Source organism: Paramormyrops kingsleyae, chromosome 15, assembly GCF_048594095.1.
Source record: "Paramormyrops kingsleyae isolate MSU_618 chromosome 15, PKINGS_0.4, whole genome shotgun sequence".
Lineage (NCBI taxonomy): Eukaryota > Metazoa > Chordata > Actinopteri > Osteoglossiformes > Mormyridae > Paramormyrops > Paramormyrops kingsleyae.
This window is the reverse complement of record NC_132811.1, coordinates 6,643,337-6,668,373: the sequence shown is the minus strand read 5'-3', so window position 1 is coordinate 6,668,373 and position 25,037 is coordinate 6,643,337. Positions and strand designations below refer to the sequence as shown.

At 43.8% G+C, this 25,037-nt stretch overlaps 1 protein-coding gene and 2 long non-coding RNA genes across 17 annotated transcripts in view; 1 reads left to right on the top strand and 2 right to left on the bottom strand.

Annotated features, from left to right (window-relative positions):
• Nucleotides 1-25,037, bottom strand: part of LOC111860466 (uncharacterized) — a 48,238-nt gene that overhangs the window by 4,783 nt on the left and 18,418 nt on the right. For 6 of the 14 annotated variants that reach the window (XR_011982683.1, XR_011982694.1, XR_011982684.1 and 3 more), the window contains 5 exons: nt 16,263-16,467; nt 12,436-12,626; nt 9,708-11,520; nt 9,483-9,599; nt 9,055-9,220 (listed from right to left, as the gene is read on the bottom strand). This is a non-coding gene — a long non-coding RNA (uncharacterized lncRNA). The remainder of the gene's footprint in view (nt 1-9,054; nt 9,221-9,482; nt 9,600-9,707; nt 11,521-12,435; nt 12,627-16,262; nt 16,468-25,037) is intronic. The other 8 variants (XR_011982696.1, XR_011982687.1, XR_011982691.1 and 5 more) reach the window with 8 other exon arrangements.
• On the top strand, nt 1,154-19,185 carry cilp2 (cartilage intermediate layer protein 2). 2 transcript variants are annotated; one of them, XM_023844206.2, is made up of 10 exons: nt 1,154-1,459; nt 6,346-6,441; nt 7,578-7,847; nt 8,561-8,743; nt 9,440-9,592; nt 9,697-10,014; nt 10,405-10,513; nt 11,191-11,348; nt 13,467-15,898; nt 16,327-19,185. In XM_023844206.2, exons 1-9 carry the CDS (start codon nt 1,396-1,398, stop codon nt 15,884-15,886), a joined length of 3,771 nt encoding a protein of 1,256 aa, XP_023699974.2. In that variant the 5' UTR covers nt 1,154-1,395; the 3' UTR covers nt 15,887-15,898; nt 16,327-19,185. The 2 variants fall into 2 exon arrangements, with proteins under 2 accessions (XP_023699974.2, XP_023699975.2); XM_023844207.2 differs by lacking the exon at nt 8,561-8,743.
• On the bottom strand, nt 21,806-23,094 carry LOC111860451 (uncharacterized). Its single transcript, XR_011982697.1, has 3 exons — nt 22,975-23,094; nt 22,241-22,356; nt 21,806-21,824 (listed from the first exon to the last, which is right to left on the bottom strand). It is a non-coding gene; the product is annotated as an uncharacterized lncRNA (long non-coding RNA).

Here is a 25,037-nt window from a genome sequence, read left to right as displayed (position 1 = left end):
ATTTATACATATTTATAATGAGCAAATAAGAAATAAGGAAGCATCACATTTAAATGTCTCCTCATATAATTAAATATGATCAAAGCGTGTGTCGGACCATATCAATTACTTTATATCTGCATACACACATATACAGTTTAATCTATCAATTTTAGAGGGTGTTTTAAGAATGCAAATTATATTGCATATTTAACAATGTTTAAATAATACTGACAGTTTCATTATACGGAATAATGGCCACTTTGGATATTAGGCAACAACAACGAATAACAAAAGCGAGTGCATCACCTCACATCACGTGTCCCAGAACTACTACTTCTTCTGCGTTTCCAGCGTCTCCGGGTGCAATCGATGTGCTCAGCTTTACAGGACAGCACCGCTTTCCCCGGCTTGCGTGCCAAATGGCCGCACTTCATACAGAAAGTGCAGCCCGGTCTGGTAAACAATTGCTCAACTTACATCTCAGCACAAGGTTAACATCTGCTATTGCCATCACCCCAGAACACGGCAGGAGTCGGAAAAACTTACATAACACCTCACTGCGTCCACAGAATGCAGTGTGTTAATTACGTTATCAATTTCAATTAGACTCTTTTGTATATCTCATTTGCATGCATAATTAATGCATGTCTGGTTGGTGATGTTTACCAAGGGTTGCTACTGGAATATACAAAGCACTGTATTCTCAAACACATACTGCAATAATCTGGAATAACTAAAATGACTGACTGTCAGCTGACTGCATAACACACAGGCCAGTCAACTGAAGTCTAGCCAAGGTATCTTTTCCTGACTAGAAAAAGCTGGAAAAAACGTATAAACTTGTCAATAAAATATCAGGATACACAAAACTACAGCAGCAATCGGGTATAAGTATCTACGTGATAATGAAGGACTTTAAAGTCACTGTGATGGGTCACACAATTTTTTTTTATAATTACGTCATGGTTTTGATTCTAGTTTTAATCAGTATTGCTCATTTTCTGAGCTACCTGCAAGTGCTGGTTTGGGAAAAACACACACACACACACACACACACACACACACACACACACACACACACACACAGCTGCCATACATCTCTAAAGAGCAACATGTTGAGCATGTGAAATCGCGCACTGCATGCTTTCTGCCCAGTTTGTGGGTGGGGGGGGGGCATCAGACAGATCCCGCCGGCCAATGGCAGGCAGAAGGGGGCCGGACTGGGCCGTCGGCTGATGTCCGTTCTTTTAAACCTCTGTCTTGGGGAGAACTCACACTGACCAGTGTCAAAAGATAAGAGACACACCTCAGCCTCAGGCGCCCTGATCCTAGGAGTGTTTCATCCTCGTCTACCGAGCTGGAGAGCCTTCTTGAAGCAGCAAGGCAGTGCAGGAAGACGCCAAGTCCGGCACCATGAGGAGCTTAGGGAAGGTGGCTGTCTGTCTGCCTCTTCTAGTAGCAGTCACTTTGGCGCAAGGTAAGTGGCGTGAGCCTGATTGCAGTCAGTGACTGGCTTGTGTTTCAGCAGCTGAAGTGTCATTATAACGACTGATGCCAGATTCTAACACTTGCCTTCATGTATAAGCAAAGGTATTTTTCCATGCGATTTGTGTTTATTGCGTCAATTGTGGCGTTAAATCGTAAGGGGAACCCTCTCAACACTGCCGGAATTCCACAGCAAACTCTACATTAACTCATCTTTAAAGGTCACTATATGAAAATACACACATTTTAAGAACGCTGTGGTCTGGCATTGTCGTCGGTCAATATTACCAGGACATTAAATGACTGGAGTACCACTGACAAATATCTATCAAGTATGCGTGACGCAATAAATAAAAGTATGCAATTATTTTAACTGTATGTGGAATAAAATAGCTTAATTCTTGTAGCATAACCTGAGAAAAAAAAAACTGCGGAAAAAAAGTCAAAACAAATATCAGTTATGTGTGACTGTGTTGTGGTGTATTGGCATTAATTATTTTAAAATGGGGGTCAGTGGGAAGTCCCCACAAATACAGCGAAGTGAAAATGCTTTGTGATTATTAGCTACATAAATCACCTATCAATTGTTCAGGTCAAATGTCTGGGATCCTAATATAACAATGAAGAGCGCCTGTTTGGAAAATCAGTGTATTATCACCCTGAGTGACTCACCAGTGACATCAGAAAGGCACGCCAGCTGTTTGGATATCCCACCATAGCCGGCACTAAGCACTGCTGTCAGCTCATGTGTCACAGTCAAACCAGAAGCACTGGAGCTTGTCTGACAGCACACAAGGCATTCTGGGACATCGTGAACGTTTCCACACATTTTGGGCAGCAAAATCACCAATTCAAACACTTATTATTCAGTAAATTATTTTTAACATGTGCTGCAATATGCTCCATAGTCTTCATGATTACCCATCATGGTGGCGTCCATTCGACAAAACAATGTTTATGAAATGTGTCCCAGTTTTTTTTTTTAAGCAAAAGAAACTAAAAATTTACAGACCATAAGAAAATTAACCAGGCTGAGTGGCTCGAAATCTTGCTCCTACTTGATGCTGAGCAATAACGGAAAGTCTAGATTTCCTAAAAAGCCCTGTAATTCCTCAAGCAAATATTCAGAGAAGACGCCGATATACAGTTCGAGAAATTCAAATAATTTGGTGTCCAGGTCCAAATATGTACAAAATGGCCTGATTCATTATTAAAGTACAATACAGTCTTTAAAAATATGCTTGAAAAGAATACAGCGACAACAGGTGAAATGATGCTCTGACTGTCCCGCTCCGGTTCTGCCGCCTCGGATTTATGACCCGATCTCCAATTTGGGCAGACAGCTGCTCTCGGATTTTCCGGACTGACCAAAGGCAGCATCAGTGGCGGACGCCGCTAATCTCCAAGTCGCGTTTTAAATAGCCGGACGCCGCCGCGGACGCTGCAATCCAAAGACATCAGTCAGCCTGAGAAGAGGCATTAAAACTATCTATGGACAGCATATCCTTCAGAATTACACGGACCAGATCAATCTCTTTTCCTCTTTAGCAAATGATAAATTTGACTTATTAATATAACATTTTTTACTAGTTTGTGTGCCTGGTGTGTGTACAGTGGCTCCTAGCACAGCTTTTTTTTAACTGTTAACGAGGTACGATATCTCCTTTTATACATCAACAGACAGATTTCCTTCGAAAACACAAGGCTTCGCATTTTCTTTTTAATCACAGAAAAGCCCCAAAGCCGATTTGTCTCATTAGTTACTGTCATATGGGAACTAGGTTTACAGTAATAGCGCACAGATGCTTCTAATACAATAAAAGAAGCATCTGGAAATTTTAGTCAATGGCTCCTAATCCTGTCTCAGGGAGAGGGCCAGATAGAGCAATCCGTCTACGAACCTTTCATAGAGGACAAGGAACGCACTGGGGGCTTGTGGCCAGACTCACAGGGAACGGGGTCCAACTGCTTCCAGATGGGTGACTGCATCATGGGGCGGCCGAAACACCCCGCCCACTGGCACGCCTTTATCCAAATGAACTATTTCTTAATACATGCAAAGTTCTTCTCGTTATCTAAATCCCAATGAGCCTAGTGATCAGATTCACTAAGATTTCTACACCACTGGTCTGTCATAACACTTAAGTGAAATAATGTGGCCGCATTTGCGCTGTTAATTTAAGAAACGGTAGTTTATTCAAGGTCTTACATATTTTATAAAAAAAAAAGTTTTGGACATTTCTCTGGAATACTCTGAAACATATTCGCACAAATGAGCCGTACTGGAAGAAACTAGAAAGCAGCACAAGTCTGCTAATCCAAATCTAGCATATGGAAATGCCTAATCTTTATTCTTTAAGAAGGTAAATGACATTTTCCACATTTTATTAGCTTCTAGCAGGGGCACCTTGCACGGACTTGGATTGCAAAGCACTTTATATTTTTAATTAACATCCGTGCCTCACTGCCCCGGGCAGTGAAGTTTGTAGCGTGACAATCTGAAATAGCGCATCCCAAAATAATGGGGGAAAATGTGTGCCAACAATGCCAAACACGAACACGACGACAGAGGCCGATGGATGCAGCCTGGGGGTGCTAGCTGATGTTGGATTCTGAAGTTTTTCCCATTTTCATGAAAAGCCCAGTCACTCATTTCTATACTGACGCAAGTTGCGCTGGCCTGCGCGGGTCCACTGCATCATCCAAAGTGTCTGATCCCGCTTCCCTACTCAGTCACTACTAGTAATCCATCTATGTCGTTCTACACCAGGTAATACGCACAGATTACCGCAGACAAAACGTGCAGTATTACGTATGAGCAAGCTGCGATGAGCTACCTATTGCACTTAAAATTTAATTCCACTTTACAAACAGACCACGAACCGTAAGCAAACTTACCAAGGGTTTGCGGGACGAGACCGTCTGCGCATGAGCATGACATCATCCGCCAATAGGAACTTTTACGGGGATTATCTGACTTCATTCTTTTTAAACAGATATCGCTCCCTTACATATAACAATGCATGGCGTTTTGACAGAGTTTACTAACCCGAAATAAAATGACATCATACAAATTCTTGCACTAAGCGTAATCGTATTTGTCCTTTACGAAGATTGTCACCTAATAAAGACTGCAAAAAGAATATATATGGATTATAATCAGTTAAACTACGGAATGGTGACACTAAAACGATACAGTCCTAAACGTCTAAGTTATGTATGAGTGTCGCAATATGTTAATCATAAAAAAATGATTACAGCTAAATTGTCCCAGTTAATAAAAGTAAATTAAGTGCGACAGTAAATAAGTAAAACAAGTCAAAAGGAAATGTGTTGCAAAAATTTTATATCCTGCTAACATCAACAGAGCAGTTTTATGTTTTGTACATTTTTCATTTAAGAGGACGCCATTAAGTGCTCTCTGCCAAAGCGAATAAACAAGTTTTTTGGATACGGACCACTTTGCGAAGAGTAAATGATACATAAAATATGGTGATCGTTTTTTTATGAAGAGGGAATGAGATGAGAGTTATGCTTTGAATGAGCTCGCAGAAACAGATGTGCAGCTCTAGGACCGCATGTTGCAAATACCACTGATAATGATTCGGCGTCACTCGCGGTGGCGCTATATCAAACAGGGGATGTACGACTTGGACATTTTCCTAGACACACCACTAATAAAGGCACACATTTTTAAAAGCTGTTTCCAGATTGCCTTATCACAGCACTGTATTTACTGATGAGGACATTGTTTAGAAGAGATTTTGGACTCGGCGCGATTCAGCAGGATATTAAAGCCCTCGTATGCCCAGATGCACGGACATACAGGTAGCGGGGGCTTCCTTCAAGGAGAAGCACAAGGAAACCTGCTTGCCTTCATCCTCTCTCCTGATTACTCTGACAACCTTTACAGAAGCTACACTACATACTTGTGTTGTGACGTAACGATCACTTCAGGAAGGTAGCGCGAAATGCAAATGGCAGATCCAATCATACAAACCAGAACAAATAACTTTCCACATGTGCACTGCCTCCTAATGAAACTGGACAGTGTTTAGCACATGGTACAAAACCACCAGACCTGAACAGTACTTAGCATGCTGTCCAACACCTCTAGACCTGAACAGTGCTTAGTACACGATCCAAAACCTCTAGACCTCAACAGTGCTTACACTGTCAGAAAATAAGGGTACCGATTTGTACCTTTGCTTGTCATTGGGGCTGTACCCTCAAGGGTAAATGTACCTTTTAAGATACAGAAATGGACTCTGAGGAATATTTTTGTAGCATTGGGGATACTTCAATGTTGTTTGTACCTTGGGGATGTTCCTCAGAGTTAATTTCTGTACCTTAAAAGGTACAATTACCTACAACTATATGGTACAATTGGCAGACCCATTAGGGCACAGCAAACAGTGACAAGCAAAGGTACAAATGGTGCTCGTTTTTTTCTGACAGCATATTACATGATTCAAAACCTCTAGACCCCAACAGTGCTTAGTACACGATCCAACACCTCTAGATCTGAACTGTGGAAAAGGGCCAAGTAGATCAGTGCACATCTTCCTGTAGCAGACAGACGAAAAAGAAGCCCCCAAAATGCAGACACGCCCCAAGGGAAACATGCTGGGTGAGATCAGCTGTCTTGCACAGGTTCCAGTCCAGGAGCGAGGAGCTCTTTGCAGATTCTCAGACACCCTGGAAACAAACTGACGACGGAATAGCAGCATTCAGCACAACTCGTGCCTCTTGATACATTTTGTGTCTCCAATAAACAAGGAGCCAAACTTTGGCCAGACACTGCCAGTCTCTCCTGCTAACAGACCGAGCACAGGTAAAGTAATCTGGCTTCACTGCATTCTTTCTCATTTGACACAGATTCCATGTGGAACAACTCATACTTCGGGAAGTGGAACCACAATAAAAAGAGCAGAAGACAGGTCTATAACACCCTCATCGAGCCACAGACCGCAGGTCGGTATGAACATAACTAATCTCTCTGCTCCCTCGGGGCTCCAAGTGTCGCTCGCCGCATCGCAGTTCTGTTGCCATCAGCTTTTATTTCCCTTAAAAGTTTCCACATTTTGAAACACAATGGTTCATAAAAATATAAAAAGAGTCGTAAAAATAAGTATGAGGGTCAAGCCACTACTGAAAAACACCTGCATTAAATGTCTTAGATTTCTCAGGAGTTTCTAACTCAATAAATACTTCTAAACATTTCAAGCAAACTCAGGCAACGATGAAATCTGGAGCCTAGGAAACAAAAGAACACAATCAGGTTGTAATTTTCCAAGTGATGTCAGTTAAACAGAAAATTGGTTATAGTCCGAAAAATTGGAAAAAAAAATAACTGGTTCAGACTGCTTTTAAAATAGTTCATCTTCTGATGACTGATGACCCTCCGAAAAATATTTTAAGCGCGGTAATAAATAATTCAATGAAAGATATACAGTGTGTAGACTTCCCAGTATGGCAGCCATATTTCTTCACATCTTGACGACTGAATATGGAAACAGGTGGCAGAGGAAAACTGAACAGACACCCATGGGACAGACGGTGTGGATGGAGAGTTAGAATAGGGCTTCCCACCTGCCGGTCTGTGGACCAGCACCAGGCATGTAGCCATGTAGTGAAATGATGGATTTAATCCCCTCCCCCCCCCCCCCAAATTTTTTTTGGTTACTGATTAGGCATGTAGCCAGTTAGTAGAATGACAAGTTAAAACTCCCCTCAAAGTTTGCCTCAGGCCCTCAGCCCCCAGTTGCAAAATCTGCAGACGCAGATCTCCCACAAAATTTATTTCTGGCTCCGGGGCCTGACCGTAGCTTTGGTGCTGGCGGTAGAATTTCCACCCATCCAGTGAATTAAGGGATCACTCCATAATGGTAAATAAAAAGGCGTGTCTTGTGCCGATATACAGCAATACAAGAGCCGTCCCGTATTCCCGCACATACTGTGTACCTGAGGTTCGACATCAAAAGGCTGGGAATCACTATTGTGGAAAACGTCTCCGTTTCTCCATCTACCGATGTCCCATTGGCCAATCTGCAGTGGTTGACGCCAAGAAGCTCCAGTGTCACGCGTCTCTCCTTCCACGAATCCCACAGGTGTGACCGAGTGGACGTCCTGGTTCAACATCGACCACCCCGGGGGCAACGGGGATTACGAGCGACTTGAGGCCATCCGCTTCTACTACCGTGAGCGAGTGTGCGCCCGTCCGGTTGCCATGGAAGCTCGCACCACCGACTGGGTCCGTGCTGCAGACACTGGGGAGGTGGTCCACTCCAGCCTGGAGAAGGGCTTCTGGTGCATCAACAAGGAGCAACCATACGGCCGCCTCTGCTCCAACTACCACGTGCGCTTCCAATGCCCTCCAGGTGAGCTCTTCCACCATGTTCCTCTGAGGTTCTTCTCCTAATTACACTGGGAAAAACGTGGAAAAACTCTGGAAAAACAACTATCTTCATAGTTAAGGAAGCTCAGCTTGGATCTTAATGGCACCAGTGAGACCAGTACAATTATATCCATCCATTGATCTTCCATGACTGCTTTATCCAGCACTAGGTCACAGTGAGTATAGGGCTTCTTCCAGGAAGCAGGGGGGTTAAAACGGTGGAGCTTTCTGGTTGGGATGCCAGTGTGTTGAGGGACAGAAATACACAGTCACACACCATGAGGAATTTAGAAGCACCAATTACTGAATCACAGAGCATCTTAAGAAGAAGGCCACACAACAGAGTGAGAACCAGTGTTCCCCCCCCCGAGAAGTTTGTCATACGTGCGGCCAGATAGGGCCACTGAAAATCTCGGGGCGGCACAAAAACCAGACTAGTTGAAAACTATGTCAGTATGAAAGGTGAGGAATTGCATACTGATATTCTTGGGTTCTGATTTTACAGAACATGCAAATTTCACACTCAGAGCTGGTGATGGGAATCAAACTGTCAGCCATGGAGGTCTGAGGTTCTGATGTGAACCATTAAACCATCAGGCCTCCCAGTACAATGACACTCAGAAAGGTAGAGTGATACACGCTATAACGAGGCGGAACGGGACATAGCTCACACTTCGCTTCCGTTTGTCTATCCAGTACAGACCTACTGGTCAGACTGGTCGCCGTGGGGTCCCTGCTCGGCCACGGCCTGCAGCGACGTCGGGGTCCGGGTGCGACAGCGCCGGTGCATCAGCACGCGGCCACAGCGCCAGCTGCTGGCCCCGGTGTGCGAGGGCCACCACACCGAGAGGAAGGAGTGTGCCACTCCACCGTGCCCAGGTGGGGGCCCCGCCGCCGAGAGCAGCCCCCAAACGGCATTATTAAAGACATGACAATGAAGGTTACACCATTACCAGCGGCCACCAGGGGGCCCCCCACCTGATCAGCCTATCAGAATTGGAGGGAAGATGGCGAATGACAGCCAGGTTAATCGAATTTTGCTTAGGGCCCCAAAGAGGATTTCTACTCATTTAAAAATTTTATTTCAGCTAGTTTGGAAATTCGTGTTAATTTCCCATCTCCTTTGAGCTAGTTTCAATTTTTATTTTTGATTAATGAATTGCTTCCGTTATAGTTTCCGTCTCACTAACCATTAACCATGAAACCCTTGGCCAGGAGCCAGCTAGACAAAAGCCCCAGCAGCACCGGTGTGGCTACAGCAGGCGTCTCTGGGGGGGCGTCACAGCCACGTGGGTGCGATGTACTCCAATGTAATTCATGCTGTCGGTCCTCTATGATCCAGCAGCTCGAGCACACCTGTTAATGAACGGGACCAGAGAAGGACACAGTTATGGAACTGAAAACCATATTGCAGTTGAATAGTATCATAGCCAATGAGGCTGCAAGGTCAGAGTGTGTCCAGTGATGTGTCTTTCATATGGGTTTGGAGCTCTGAGTGCGGATTCCCCGGAGACTCCCAGCAGACACCGTGCGTGAACTCGATTCTGATTCCTCTCATCTCTGTTGACCCTGAAGCCAACTGGAGTGCCTGGGGACCATGGACGGCCTGCTCGGTGACCTGTGGCGGGGGCCGTAGGGTCAGAAGGAGGACCTGCGTGTCGTCCAACAAAGGTCAATGCACGGGACACCCGGCTGAGGTCCAGAAGTGTGGTAGGATCCAGTGCCCAGGTGAGACCTCGGATGTTAAGAACATCATGGATGTGTCTTGCTCCCTCTAGTGGAGGGTATGCAGGATGAGCAGGTGTAACGCGTGCGGGTGTGTGTGTGCGCAGCGCTGTGTCACCGTGTGTGTCCTGAGGGCCGGCCCAGCAACGACTGCAGCCGCTGCGTGTGCGAGGGCCACCTGCTGCTCGGGGAGGTCCTCAGCCTCACAGGGGCCCCCGTGGCTGGGGCCCTGGTCTCCCTGGCTGATGTCCCCAAGTCCGTCCATGTCCGCACCGACGCCAAAGGGCTCTTCAGTCTCCGTGGCATCTGTTCTGGTGAGAGGACTCTCGTCACGGTCACCAAGGAAAAGTTCGCCCCTGTGACCGTCCCCTCGTCCAGCAACAGCACCGGAAGGTCCTGGGTGAGGGCCGTGGTAAGATCCTCAGGTGGGTCCAAGACGAGTCCCGAACGCACCTACGTTCAGAACCTGGGATTCCGGGCACTTCCATAAGCAATGACCCTTCAAGACGGGGTCTGTCCTGGGTAGCAATCCATCCACAACGTCAACACTGACGGGACAGCTCATAAAACTACTAAACTGGAAGTCTGGAAGGTGCTTTTCAGTTTCTTGAGTAGTTTAAAAAAACACAGCAAACAGAAGACCAGTATTTTCAACATAATCCCAGAACAATAAAACATGCTATGTAATGTACCAAAGCTGTAATTTGAACTGCATGCATGATTAAGTTTTATGACCATTGGTGCCTCAATGGTGCCATTCGCAGTGGCCGCCAGCATGCTATAAGGTCTCACCTCGTCTGTCTCGCACGCCGCAGAGAAGCCGTACGTCGTGAAGCACCCCGAGGATAAGGTCCGCTACGAGGGACAGCGAGTGGCGTTCTGCTGCAAAGCCACAGGAATTCCAGCACCCAATAAATACTACTGGTGATGCTACAATGCTTTTATTCTGATCATATTTCAAACTCGGTATCTATGCAGTTGGAGTATCACTAGAGATTTATGAAATAGGGGCTATGCCTTTACTACACTGTCAGAAAAAAGTTCCAATTCAGAATATTTTTGTTTTCTTAAATGTTTATCGCTTGTACTACTTGTTCTCTTCTGGGAGGGTGACCAGATAATCCAGGTCAGGGAGGACACTTTGAGCTACTTCAGGTTTTACAAACTACTTTAATACTGAAAGGCTCCTCTGCTTGGCTAAATATTGTGCTTTGACTGGTTTGTTTCCAGTTGTTAAAGCTGTTAAGGCATGTTAGGATGTTAAGGTATAGGGACATGCCATGTGAATATGAATGTTCTATGAATGCGTTATAAATGCACAATTATGGTGCAGTTAATGTAAAGCATTACCCATTGTTTTCTAATGTATTGTATCACTCTTGTTTCAATGCTAACTTTTACTTGTCACTTGTTGCTCATTACAACTCAGCCTAGAAACATTTAGCTTGGCTCCTTGATAGCTGTATGCCTGGTGCATTATCTGGTGCACTTATACATCTCATTGAACAAAAACAACTGTTAAATAAATGAATTTAAATGTAAATGTACTGTTAACTCGTGCTATCAGCTCCTGTTAGTCACGCAGGCTATTCTGTGTTCAGGTACCACAATGGGACGCTGCTGGACCGAGCTTCATACAAATATGAGGAGGACCTGGTTCTGAGAGACCTGAAGCCAAAGCAGAGCGGGCAGTATTACTGCAAGGCCAGCAGCGACACGGGCAGCATCAAGTCCTCGCCCGCGTTCCTCACTGTCTTCGGTAGGTACTCTTACCGCTGGGGTGGATGAGATGTAGTAAGAGTCTTCTAGACTTCTAGAAGCAGCCCAATATGGTAACTTACCAGAGAATGAAGAAAATTCAGGAGTAGTGTCTGTTTCTAGCTATGCAGATCATTCTCAGTGAGGTTAGGGAACAGAGGGACAAGTATCACCTGTGCATAAAGAGAAAGAGATATACAAACATTTGAAATATTCGCAATATCACAGCTTATGTAATCATTAAAGTCATCAGGTCATCCACTAGTAGGGTTGCAAAATTATGGATATTTTCCCGTTAATTCCCATATATTCTCCTTAAATCCCCTGGAAGGTTTCCATCTTGGAATATTTTCAAAATTCCCCTGCTTAACTTCCCATGGAATGGAAAGTTTCAGGAAAGTTTCCAGAAATTTTCCACTCCTGTGCAACCCTATCCATTAGTACATAGGTCTAACCAATTATCAGGACAGGGCCACAAGGAAGGGCCTGGAGTCTTTCCCAAGAAGCTCGGGACAAAAAGCAGGGTACACTCTTTGCAGGAAGCCACTCTGTCACGATCACACACTACGGGCGATCCCGAGATGCCAGTTCACCTGCCTGCAAGTGTATGGAAAGGCAGAGGAAACTAGTGTACCTGGGGGACACCCGCACGACATGGGAGAACATGCAAACTCCACACACAGCACTGACTAACCCGCCAGTTCAGTCAACACTGAAAAATGCAAAATATACTCAATCTTTCAGGCACCCCCTGTGCATCATTGCCATGCATTTGTGAAGTAAACACAGCTGAACACAACACAGTAACATGCTAAGCTGGGCTCATCTTTCAGCTTAAGCGTCACTGATCTAGGAAGCTTTAACTACTGTCTTATGACAATACAAAGAGAATCCAGCTTCTAACTGAATAAACTGCCTTTGGTGCAGCCGTTGACTGCAATCAATAACACACCATCAATTTGTTTTTTTCACCATTTGTATACCGGGAATAAACAGATGTCTAGGCGTATTCCAAAGCATGTTCAATTAGTTATTCATTTTGCAGTTTCAAGCAGAAACACCGCAGAGATAGGCCAGCATATAAATACCTTTCTTCCTGAACAAATCCCATAATCCTAACTGGGCGTGAAAAAGACCAAGATGGCAATCCTTAAGCGTATTGTGTCGGTTTTAATCCATCCATCTTCTGTAACTGCTTATCCAGTACAGAGTCACGGTGAGCCTGGAGCCTCTCCCGGAACGAAGGGAGCACAGGCAGGGGACACCCTGGATGGGATGTCTGTTTTAATGAAATGCACATTAAGGAATAACCTGGTGAGAAACAGAAATCTCCGAACAGTGTAATATGACCAGCAGTGAAAATATATGTTTATTTTGGTAGAAACCAATCTATTCTAAACAGAGATAATTCATGGAGAGATCAGCCCCGGTGAAACCAAAGCCGGGATCCCAATCCTCCGAAGCACCGCATGCTGCAATGAAATGCAATATCGCCGATAAATCCAGCGGCGATTTTTTTTTTTGGTCTAGTCAAACAAGCGTGTGTTTCCACATCCGCGAAGGGCGGCCGGCGGGCGTTGCGATCTCCCCGGGCGCCTGTTAGACAGGCTGTACATCCACCGAGCGACGCGGCCGGACCGTGTGCTAAAGCGATCAGCACCCCGCTTCCCGAGCAGCGCCGGCTTGCCCCAGAGCCATTACCGCGTGAAAAACCCATTCATGAATAAAACCAGATTCACATCGTCTCAGGGCGCTGGAACGCGAACCTAAATGCCTACAAATTTTACTCTACAGTACCTTACAAGTACTTAACATAGCTGTAATTAATATGGAAAAAAGACATTAATTAAATGCAGAACAAAAGAAGTGGCGGGCGGTTAAATATCCCATTACAGGTGGTATGCAATCTGTCCTCTGAAATGTTTCTTTTTTATATTTAAAGATCTATGACATTACAGAATACTTTTCTTAATTTGTTTGTCTGTTATGCATGTCTAATAGTTTTGCTGATGGACCAGCTTTAACGAACGTGCATCTGAAATTCCCTTAAGTGTGACTTTTTCAGCTATAATTACAGTACCGGTTGTATAGCCCATTCCTGGTTTCTCTTGCCCTGCAGATAAAGACTCTCCCACCTGCGTTTCTGCGCCTGAAAGGCACTTGATCAAGCTGCCAATGGACTGCGTCCAGCCTGGGACCAGGTCCAAGTTCTATAACGCTGGCCGCTGCCCCCACAGCAAGTGCCCGGGGGCCCTGGATTTCGACATGCGCTGCAAGGACGGTGTCGGCTTCTGCTGCGGAGTCAAGCGCATGGAGACCCGCGAGATCGACTGCGGCAGTTACACCCTTCCCATCCGTGCTGTGACAGAGTGCGGGTGCCAGAAGTGTACGGAGCCTAAGGTGCTGGTTCGGGGACGGGTGGTGGCGGCGGATAACGGCGAACCTTTGCGCTTCGGACATATCTATATCGGGAAGGAACGGGTGGGCTTCACTGGGTATCAGGGGACCTTCACTCTTCAGGTATCCCCTGATACTGAGAGGCTGGTGGTGAACTTTGTGGATAAAACACAGAAGTTCATAGATACGGTCAAGGTATTTGTTTTCGACAAGAAGGGCGGCACTGTTTACCATGATGTGAAAGTGATGCGGAAGAAGGAACCTGTGAATATCAACTCCAAGGAAACAAATACGATCTACCTTGGTGAGATTGATGGTGAGGACCCTATTGGTCAGATAGTGATTCCTCCAAACTCTTTTCACAAAAACAGCGGGGAGGTTTATGAGGGTACTGTAAAGGCTAGTGTGACGTTTATCGACCCAAGAAACATCACTACTGCTCCTGCCACTCCTGGAGACCTTAACTTCGTCGACGGTGAAGGAGATATGCTTCCTCTGAGGACCTATGGAATGTTTTCTGTGGATTTCCGAGATGAGACTAACCAGGAGGTTCTCGGCAGCGGGGCGGTACAAGTGCTTCTGGACACAGAGCATGTGAAAATGCCAGAGCACATCACCAAGATGAAACTGTGGTCTCTCAACCCAGATACAGGGATCTGGGAAGAAGAAAGTGACTTTAACTACTCTCGAATTGTCAGTGGTGGAAATGGGAGGAGCAAGCGGGAAGAGCGCACTTTCCTCATCGGAAACATGGAAATCAGGGAACGGCGCCTATTTAACCTGGATGTGCCTGAGGACCGTCGATGCTATGTCAAAGTGCGAGCATACATGAGCGACAAGTTCCTGCCCACTGAGCAGCTGGAAGGGGTGGTCATCAACCTCATCAACCTGGAGCCCAAGCCTGGCTACACATCCAACCCTCGTGCTTGGGGTCGCTTTGATAGTGTCATAACCGGACCCAATGGAGCCTGCCTACCTGCCTTCTGTGATGCATTACGGATTGATGCCTATACAGCTTATGTGACAGCCTTAATGGGTGGTGAGGAGCTGGAGGCAGCGCCATCATCACCAAAAATGAATCCCAATATTATTGGAGTTTCTCAACCATACCTCGACAAGATAGATTACCAGCGCTCAGACCATGAGGATCCAGCTCTCAAGAAAACTGCCTTCAGAATTAACTTAGCTAAGCCTAATCCCAACAACGTGGAAGAAACCAATGGACCAATATACCCCTATCAGAGTTTAATAGCTTGCGAAAATGCGCCAGTCGATGCAAACCACTTCCGATTCTTCCGTGTGGAGAAGGACAAGTATGAGTACAACGTGGTGCCCTTCCAGGAGAGCGACCTCACCACCTGGACCGGTGACTACCTCTCTTGGTGGCCGAACCCTCAGGAGTTCCGCGCTTGCTACATCAAGGTCAAGATCAACGGACCCACGGAGGTCATGGTGAGGTCACGAAATTTTGGAGGCAGCCACCCTCAGACGAAGGGGCAGCTCTATGGCATCAGAGACATCCGCAGCACCAGGGACATGAACATACCCAACACCTCTTCTGCCTGCCTGGAGTTTAAGTGCAGTGGGATGCTCTATGACCAAGACATCGTGGACAGGTCACTCATCACCGTCATGCCCCAGGGTAACTGCAGACGAGTTGGCATCAACAACCTCCTACAGGAGTACCTTACCAAGCATCCTCCAGTACTGCAGAACAACGAGACCCACACCTTCACCATGCTTGCCCCTGTTGACCCACTGGGGCACAACTACGGCATCTACACCGTCACAGACCAAAATCCCCGGGTAGCCAAGGAGATAGCAATCGGCCGCTGCTTCGACGGCACCTCCGACGGCTTCTCGAGGGAGATGAAATCTGATTCTGGGGTGGCTCTGACTTTCAGTTGTCCCGAGAGAACAGTGACACGGGAGAGTCTCTTCCAACGCTTGCAGACCAACCCCGCTCAAACTCTGTCTCAGATGGCCCGAGACATGAGGCAGGTGGCGGGAATGCAGGTCAGCAGAGGGTCTGCCCAGGTGGTGACCTTCCCCTCGAGTCTACAGAGCAGGACCCAGGGCCGCAGAGTCATTGGAGCATCAGGGAGGAGAAGAACCTCAGCCCGAACACAATCCAGACCATAGATTTGCTTTTAGGCAAGTGTTAACCCACTTAAACAAAATTCCGCAGTGATGTCGTTAGTGTAATTTACACATATGTCATTATGTTTTTTTCTAAAATATTTGTAAACATTTTTTTGAAGTTCAAGACTTTATTCGTCACACACACAGTTCTACAGGTACAACGTGCAGTGAAATAAAAAGTTTGCCTGCTCCGAGATTGTGTAAAACAAAGCAACCCGCAATAGACTAAAATAATAAATCAGTGGAAGAGACAATGCGATTAACAATTAGCATGTAGTAACTATGGTGATTAGTAATATTTTAATTATGATTAAAACTTAGTTTCACACAAATTTAAAAGAACTTTTACCTGAATTGTCCTTGCATAAATACCTACCTATGCAGTTATGCAGAAAATAGTCCCCTGCTGTGTTTATATTGACTGTCCCCTTTCTGCTCAGAATTTCTTTCCGGACTTTTCTCCTGTGAGTGGAATTGACGAAGACGAGGAGGATGCGGGTGGCAGTGGAGACATCAGGCCTGATCGCCCTGGTGATGTGGAATCTGTGCTTTTGCTTCAGTTCAGCTGTGCATGTTCTTTCCTGAAGGCATAATCGTTACCGTTACATTCTCTGTGTCGTCCCTGGTTACCTTCCTTGGAAAAACAAGGGCAATGCTTCTTTATTCCCCCGCCAAGTTACAGAAAGACTTCATGGACAGGCCACCCATTATTTTTTTAAATAAGTTAAAATTTTATATATATATATATATATATATATATATATATATTATTCTGGAATAACTTGGAAAAGTTGGTTTCCTTAACATTTCACCAGCATCTGGAAGTTTTTTTTACTGATTAATCATTAAAATACAGTGAGTAGTAATGCATAATAAGTTAAAAGGAAATTATTCTAGAAAAACACACCTGGCTAAAACTTTCCTTTGAAGAGAAACTGTTTCCTTAAAAGCAAACCGCACGGATCCTCTAAGTCAAAATGAAAAGACGTCACCTCAGAGAAGTGATAAAATGTGTTTGTGTGCCAGCTACGCTACGATGCTAATTTAAATGGACACGGTAAGGTGCAAGTTACCGGCCTGTTGGTGAAGCGGGGGGGGGGGGGGGGGGGGGACCTGTCCTAAACTTCTCTGGAACGAACAGGCAACGCTGTTCCAGCTGTGATCCAGCCAAATTTCTCTCTAACCTGATGGCAGTCTGCCAACACAAGCATCCCCTAACAAAGCGGATCTCACTTGCAGACTAAACAGATCCTGCACACCAGGAAAAAGAAGTAGTTTGAAAGAGAAGACATATTTCCCTGCGGCACCTACACGCTATTGCCCCGAACTGTTCTTCCAATTCAGCTGAATATTATACATATGTATGCATATATAATAGTTAGTTAAAGTTACTTATGTCATTGTAGATTATATGGTAGATGTGTCTGTTTGTGTTCTGAAGTGCAATAACGTTGTTTGGGTATTGACTTGAAAGCCCTACCGAAAATATCCAACAGTACAGCCCAGAAAACAGTAAACAGACCAAATCCTAGTAAATACTCTCTGGATTCATAATACAACAATTTTCAAGCGTTTTAAGTATAAATAATTATGTTGCATAAGTGAAAATAATTTATGCAATCTTTAATCTCTTTCTCTCTGGAGAGAGCAATGACTGATGTTTAAGATAATGTTATTTCTGTCATACGTCAATTTTGAAAACTGAAAACTGTTGCCATTTTCTGGGTAAATAGACCATACTGCAATTTCAGGCCACATATTAGAGGTCTATTTGCTTAGATGATGTTAGATTCGCTAGTAAACTGTTGTTTCTGAAGACCAGATATTTAAAAAAATTTAGTGGACTAAGAAAAACAAAATGGAAAGAAACCAATTAGTGATTAATGTAGGGTGACCCAAGACAGCCACCCTTAGGTTAATCTGTCTGACTGGCATGCAAGCTGAACGCAGCTCGAAGCCAACTTAGGAAACTCTGAAACAAAAATTCCCATGTAAATGAAAAGCAGATTGTTTTGAAAAAATATATATAGCTGAGTAAACAGGAATATTTGGTTACTGGCGAGCAAAAGGACATTTTAATACACTTGTCTGTTTGACACTGGGGAGCTGTCCCAGAAAACTCTCTGTGAAATTATTCCAATTCTGTACGCCCTCGGGGTAGCGTCACTGAACACAGAAATTATGTTCCTTGACTTATAATCAATATCAATGATTCCCAAATTTGGCAAATGGGACCAAAGAGCAGTGGGGTATCTAGCTTCACGTATATATACGCATTAAAGAAAACTGAATCTGCTGAACAGCTGAATCTATGTGAACCAAGAATTAAGATTCATTTCTTACAGTTTGGATTTTAAGTATAGAAATGCGGGATCATACCCCGTGGCACCGTTGTCTCACATCACTCCTAGCTACAAAATATTCACGGAATTTGCACATTCCCTGCAAGAGTCCATGAGTTTTCTTCAGTTTCCTCACTGTCACTGCACCACTGCATGGGTGAATCAGCTGTACCGAAATTATACCCTGTCTATATGTCCCGTCGAGGGTGTGTGCCCACTCGCCCCATCACAGTGTCTGCATCACTGTGATACACTGTGATCAGATTTAGCACGACTCTTAAGCAGACACAATGTAAAGATTTCTTCGGAATATAAACAAAAATACTAGCACTTTGTAAAGAGACTAAGACAAATGCAGACCATTAAACTGGGGCTCAGATATTCACCACAAAGCTTTGAAACGGCCTGTGGATGTTTATAAGCATAATCTGGAATACACTTCATAAATTATTTATTCAGTTTGGTACGGTTGTCCAAAATTTCTTGGTAAAAGCATAAAATCAATTCAGAAATGTCCCTCCCTGGCCTGTCCTGATCTCATATGATCTATGGAGGCTTCAGTAACTTTTGTCTGCTGTGGCACGCCACCTACATTAGCCACCAGTTTGGGTCTGTATGCAGTCCCACCCCTAGAATGCGTTCCAGGATTAATTCATTCGCTGCTGTCTGCCAAGGCTCAGGAAGAACTTAATTCACAACAGAACGTCCTCTTCTCGTTTGGACCTCCCCACCATTGTCTGGGATACAAAGAGCAACTTGTTACCACTGTACTGCGGAAACGTCTCGACTGCACAAAAATAAACTCGAGCAATTACAGATAATTCTCTGTCATTCTGTATCATTATGTATTGCATGACTCCCCCCAACTTTAAAAAAAAAAATATTGGTTCAGTGTGTACATTGTGAATTGACTGGACATGTTGAGGTACTGTAAATAAACATTTTTGTAAAAATGTTTGACTGCCTGTTTTGAAGTTTATGACAATAATGTGCATTTATTGTAACCTACAACTGAAAAATTTAAGCATAATAATGGGGGTAAAAAAAAATCATCCAGTGATCAACTGCTTACCCAGAAGTCAGTGTGGGAGCCAACCGTAAGAAGTACGGAACATAAGACAATCTCTGTTCCTGAGATACTAGGTACATGGTTTAGGACTGCATGTGGGAACCGGAGAACCTGCAAGAAACCTGCACAATCCAGAGAGAGAATACAGACTCCACACACAGGGCAGGGCTGCGATTCAGAGCCAGGATTCAAACCCGTGACCCTGCAGCAGCCAGACGACAATGCGATTCACTGACCCATGCGTGAGGAGGATCGCTCTTGTTAATAAGAACACAAGCACAATTCAAAAGATTTAAGTGAAACTTTTTATATTTCACATTCGATAAAGGATAAGCCAGTGTCACCCCATAAATGCAACAAAATCCACCAGATACCATTACATACACAGTCTTAGGTGGTCAAAGGAAATGATTAAGGCTATTTTTCTGTTTAATATTTTTTTGTCTGTTTCTGCATTTGCTCAGTAAAAAAACATAATTTATTATAATATATGTAAATTAACATTAACACAATAAAAATATCTATAAGAATTTCTTCTTTTCTCCAAAATCTGATATCTCCTTGGATGGCTAGATGAACAGCGCTTCAGTTCCCAAACCTCTCCTCAGGGGCACCTCAGCCGTTCCATGTGTTTGTTAAATTTCTCCATCAATTTGATTCATAAATGAACTTATTTAGTTAAACACATTAATAAGGTATTGATTAGCCAAACAAGGTGGGGTTGTGATTGAGTAAACAAATACATGAGTATATTGGAAGGTCACTGGAAATACTGGGATGATTTTAGCGGAGGGTTTGAAATGGCTAAGCTGACACACTTTGACAGGCATAAAATCATAGTTTTACACCAACATGAAGATCATTTAAATATAATTTTCTTTGACTGCCTAAAGACTTTTGCACATATATGTACATACACAAAGCATACATGTATTCCAATTTAAATCTGTAATAAATAACACAGACTTTGGTGCGTCAATCATCACAAACAGACCAGTGCAGAAGAACATCTGTCATTTAAACAATAGAAATGAACCGTACGCAGCACTGCATTTCAGTGAATGGTAAACTCACAGATAACAGACAAGCATTAGGTAATGCATTGTTGAGGCGTGACATCGCCTAAGTTTTCCCAAATTAGTCATCTCTAACACTGACCGGCCACCATCCGCTGGAGGAATTTGTTTTCACAGATCCAGGTCAGCAATGTTCAAGCCTTAACACTGACCATACTCACCGAAAGCAATAACAGGCGATTCATCTACATACAGACATGAGAAGCATCACAGTGAATTACTTCTTGGTTAATGAAGTACTGAACAGGGCAGAGATCCTATCCATACAGTGGATACTGCCAGCAAAAACAGGGTCTGATCGGAGCCTCGAAACATAGGTGGTGGGAGCACGGGGCACAAGAGGAGCTTCTGTTGGCAGAATGGAAGTGGCAAAGTGAGATTTAGTAATAGAGGATGTACCATTTGCCAGTTTTCTGGGGGTAGAAAGCATGCAACAGTAACACGGCTGTTACTCAAACGGCACTTTATAAATTATGGCGCTTCAAGGCTACGTCGTTCAGAAGTGTTCCACCTCACGGTCCGACTGAACAACGTGCATCAGGGATGTTTTTTCACTTAGTACAGTGTTGGAATGGCTGCAATGAGGCTGCCTTAGTTCTTACACTGTTACAGTGTAGTTCACCCTAAACTTACATACATACATACACACACACACACAAACATACATATACATATTTTATTTATATATGTATATATAGAGGACTATGGTGATGTCCCCACAATTATATATGGAGGACATTATGGCCACCAAAACACAACATATGGATGACAAAAAACAGATAAAAATCTCAGTTATTATGACATAAACTGCTTCCCTCTCCCAAAATTGAATTTGCTTCCATTCATCCCCCCAATAAACATACTGTTGTACTTAAATTATGAAGCTGCATTCCCCTCAATCTCAAACTCTCCCCTGCACCACTGCATGTGCTAATCCCCTGATTAAAGGAATGGCTACGGGGAAAAGCATTACTCACTACTGCTTCTTTCAGTAGTAAAAAAGTAAGACCTCATTCCTCCCCCAAGTACCCAACCATTTTATCAATTAGAAGACCAAACCGTGAACCTCATCTTCTGTTTGTTGCCATGAGCAACTAATGCCCAGCCATTTATAGACTGGTGGGTGGGGGGGGGGGCTAATGGTGAGGATGAGGTAATTTCCCCGTCAGACAATCGCCTTGGTAAAAGCATGAGTCACGCGGACAGATTCAAGTGGAAAAGCCTTACGGGGGTCATAGGTAATGACAGAATCGCCTCAGATAGACTTTACAAAATCTTACGAAACAGTTCAGATTTGAGCAGATGCACGACTCCATCTCCGAGCACAGGGTGCAGGGATTTCGGTCTGGATGTCAGCTCTTCCTGCCTGGCGAGAAGGTCTGCAGGGAGAGTAAGGCCGGGTGCTGCACGTACACCATGCCGTCCTCCACTTTGACACGGTGCACCTGTTGCTGTGAAGGAACAGGTGATGTAACAAACAAATCCCTGATGGGTAAATGCAGTGCGCTAACTTCAGTGTTGCCGCAGAGAGAACTGTACTGACCAGCCCATCACATTCACGGAGAACATGAAGTACCAAACATGCAATCAATTTTTGGCACAATAATATGCACAGAACCAATGCCAAGGACTGTCATTCAGTCATTGAGCCAAATTTTCCTTTTGCCAGTGGACTTAATTTAAAGGTACATTAATTTAATTAATAACCAGTAAATTAAATTAATATGGCTTGTAATGACGGCTTCGGATACAAGCTGCTTTTATGGAGATACGTGTGCAGATCAAGGCACGCGTTTGTTATGTAAGCAAAAGCATATATAAATAGATGAAAAAGGCAGGGGGACCTGGAGATTATCGTTATACACACCTGTAATCCAGTCTGTGACGCCCCAGTACGAATATTAAAGTCATAATCATGCCAGGGACAGTAAACCCGGAGAATACCATCAGCATCCTCTATATCACCGTCACACAACGGTCCCCCTATGAAATACATAAAGCGATTAACGATCGGGAGCCACATAAACGTTATTTCACGGTTATTCCAGCAGGATGGCTTTTAAAGGTGCTACTTAAACTTTCCTGACCAAGCATGCTCAAAACAGACAGAATTTTTTTACACCGATCACTGGTTCGCATTGAATAAAAGAAAAAAAACAAGCACGTTTAATGTTAATACAGTGCCCGTATTATATATGGACATTCTGATTTAACAGGGACTGGCAATTTTAACGACGTGTTGGTCCGTGTAAATGGAAATGTTTAAAACGGATACGCCGTATAATCCAAATTGTAACACTGCCCCTGTGCCTCATGCATCTGTTCTGCATTATAGCTAATATACACCGTGAACTGACACTAACCGTGCACAGCGTATACATTTAAAGGTGAACTTGGCTGGGACGCACACAATTAAGTGCAATTTTTAGTGTTACTAAACGATGTTAGTTCTCAACTACGTATGCCGCGATCTGGGTTAAACAGACGTACTTTAAGTATTATCTAAATTCTGCCGAATTGCAAATCGGATTTAATATGGTGCACATTGTGCAATTCGCCTACCCGAGTGCGCGCAGCGGGCATCCATGGCGAAAAACTCGCCTTTCACATGGAAAAGACAAATATCCGAGTGACCGCCGAGAGACGAATATATCAGGCGGCACCTTTTCCCGGAGAGCTCGCCGGCCGGGCCGATCAGCCTCCATGAATCAGCCTCCGGGCTGGTCTCCTTCGCTTCATCCGCATCCATAAACGCGATATATTAGCCACGTCCTCGCTTAATATCAAGGTTTTGCACATTCAGTGAGTTAAACAAAAAAAACGTGGAATATTTTGCGGTGACTTATCACAGGATCAGGAGAACAGAGCACAGCATTGAACATCTATCACAATAAGATCTGTGACATTTTTAATCATAAAAGAATGTGCTGTGGCATTAACCTTTTAAATATAGGCTTATTTCCATGGACGGAGTATCGGTTAAATGTACATTTAGATTTCGTCAAAAAAAAAATTGCTACCTCGGGTTTGGTAAAACCGGATTCGGCGTTAAATGTTTTTTCTTCTATATATTCTCATATAAAAGAGGGCTTTTAAATTCTTGATTATTGGTACTTTGAGGAAAAAAATAGTTTTTTTAATGTCTTTTACTGCCACGTCGCAATAACTACATTCAGAGTGACAAGCAAGAGGACGGCCAAAAACTATATCACACTGCAATGACAAAAGTCAATTAAAACTATATTTATCACTGCATGTACCAGCAGCTAATAGAAGGATACCTATTTATACAGTACTCTATAATCTTGTACTTTTCTCCCAGGTTGGCCCGTACACCATCGCGTTTCATTTGCGTCCATAGCTTAAAATAGAGCTTCTTTCCATTCGTCCTCATAACCAATTGTGTCCCTATGAAAGCAAGTAGCCACGGCCAGCTTAATATTATGTTGTGTTGTTATCCTTTACAAATATAGCCAGAGGAGACGTTCGAGAGCGTATAATATTTGTATGACAAATATAACAAATGAATACTAAATAAGATTAATAATATCAGCAATCATTTTGACATCACAAATAATACATTACTAATGAAAACCGTATTTTACCATATTAGAGATGTTTTCATATGTTTAATGAAATTACTTCTTCCAAATCAAAATCCAGCACTGACAATTTTCCAAAACAATGCTATCCATCACAGGGTGCACAGGGGGGGCATATTTGAACAAAATAATGTAAAACAGAAGTAAACATGTAATAAGATAACAAGCTATTCATGACTTATGTACATGTTTGTGTTTTAATTAGTGGCTCGTTGACTACTGCAGGTTATATTCATCCATCGACCCATCCATCCATCCATCCATCCATCTGACTGCTTACTCAACAGAGTCACATGGCACCCCAGGAGACACACAGCACAAATCGGGGAACACCCTGGATGGAATGCCAGTCACTGACATGGGGCACGCACACACATGCACACATCTGTAACCGTATCTTTGTGGGGACTGTCCAATCATTTCTATGGGAAAACCCTAATCCCAGCAATAACAATCATTTTAACTATTAATAATTTTTATTAAAAATTCAATTATCCAGGGATAGAGGTTTGATTCCTGTTTGTGGAGCTTGCATGTTCTCCACATTTGGTGTGTTTCCAAAGACATGCAGTTAGCTAAACTGGAATCTCATCATCTGTATCTGATATAAGCTAAAATATAAGCTTCTCCCCTGTCTTTTAGGTAAACCTTGCAGTCCCCTCTGCAGATGCAAGACCCATCATATTTCCTGGCAGTGGCCTGTTTACTAAGCGCAAAATGCCTGTGTTTTGTATTTGTATTGTGTTTGTATTTGATTCTTAACCCCAAAAGCCCTAATAACATCCTTATTGTGTCCTCCCTTTTTAAGACAGTCCATCCATCCATTCATCCATCTTCTCTACCCACTTGTCCTATGCAGGGTCGTGGGGGTCCAGAGTCTATCCAGGAAGCTGCAGGCACAAAGCAGGGAATAACCCAGGATGGGGCGCCAACCCGTCGCAGTTGAAGTCTTACCCTACTGTATAATTCTTATTTTATGCCTAGTGCAACACCAAAATGATTTCTTTAACATCCTTTTTTTAAATATACACTTGAGGACATTTGTAAAAAGCACTGAACACT

What these genes read in the sequence shown, in the direction of transcription:
- cilp2 (XM_023844206.2), top strand. Translation starts at nt 1,396, where the DNA reads ATGAGGAGCTTAGGGAAGGTGGCTGTCTGTCTGCCTCTTCTAGTAGCA. An exon ending in AGCAGTCACTTTGGCGCAAG is followed by an intron (nt 1,460 to 6,345) that starts GTAAGTGGCGTG and finishes CATTTGACACAG; the next exon opens with ATTCCATGTGGAACAACTCA. An exon ending in CATCGAGCCACAGACCGCAG is followed by an intron (nt 6,442 to 7,577) that starts GTCGGTATGAAC and finishes CGAATCCCACAG; the next exon opens with GTGTGACCGAGTGGACGTCC.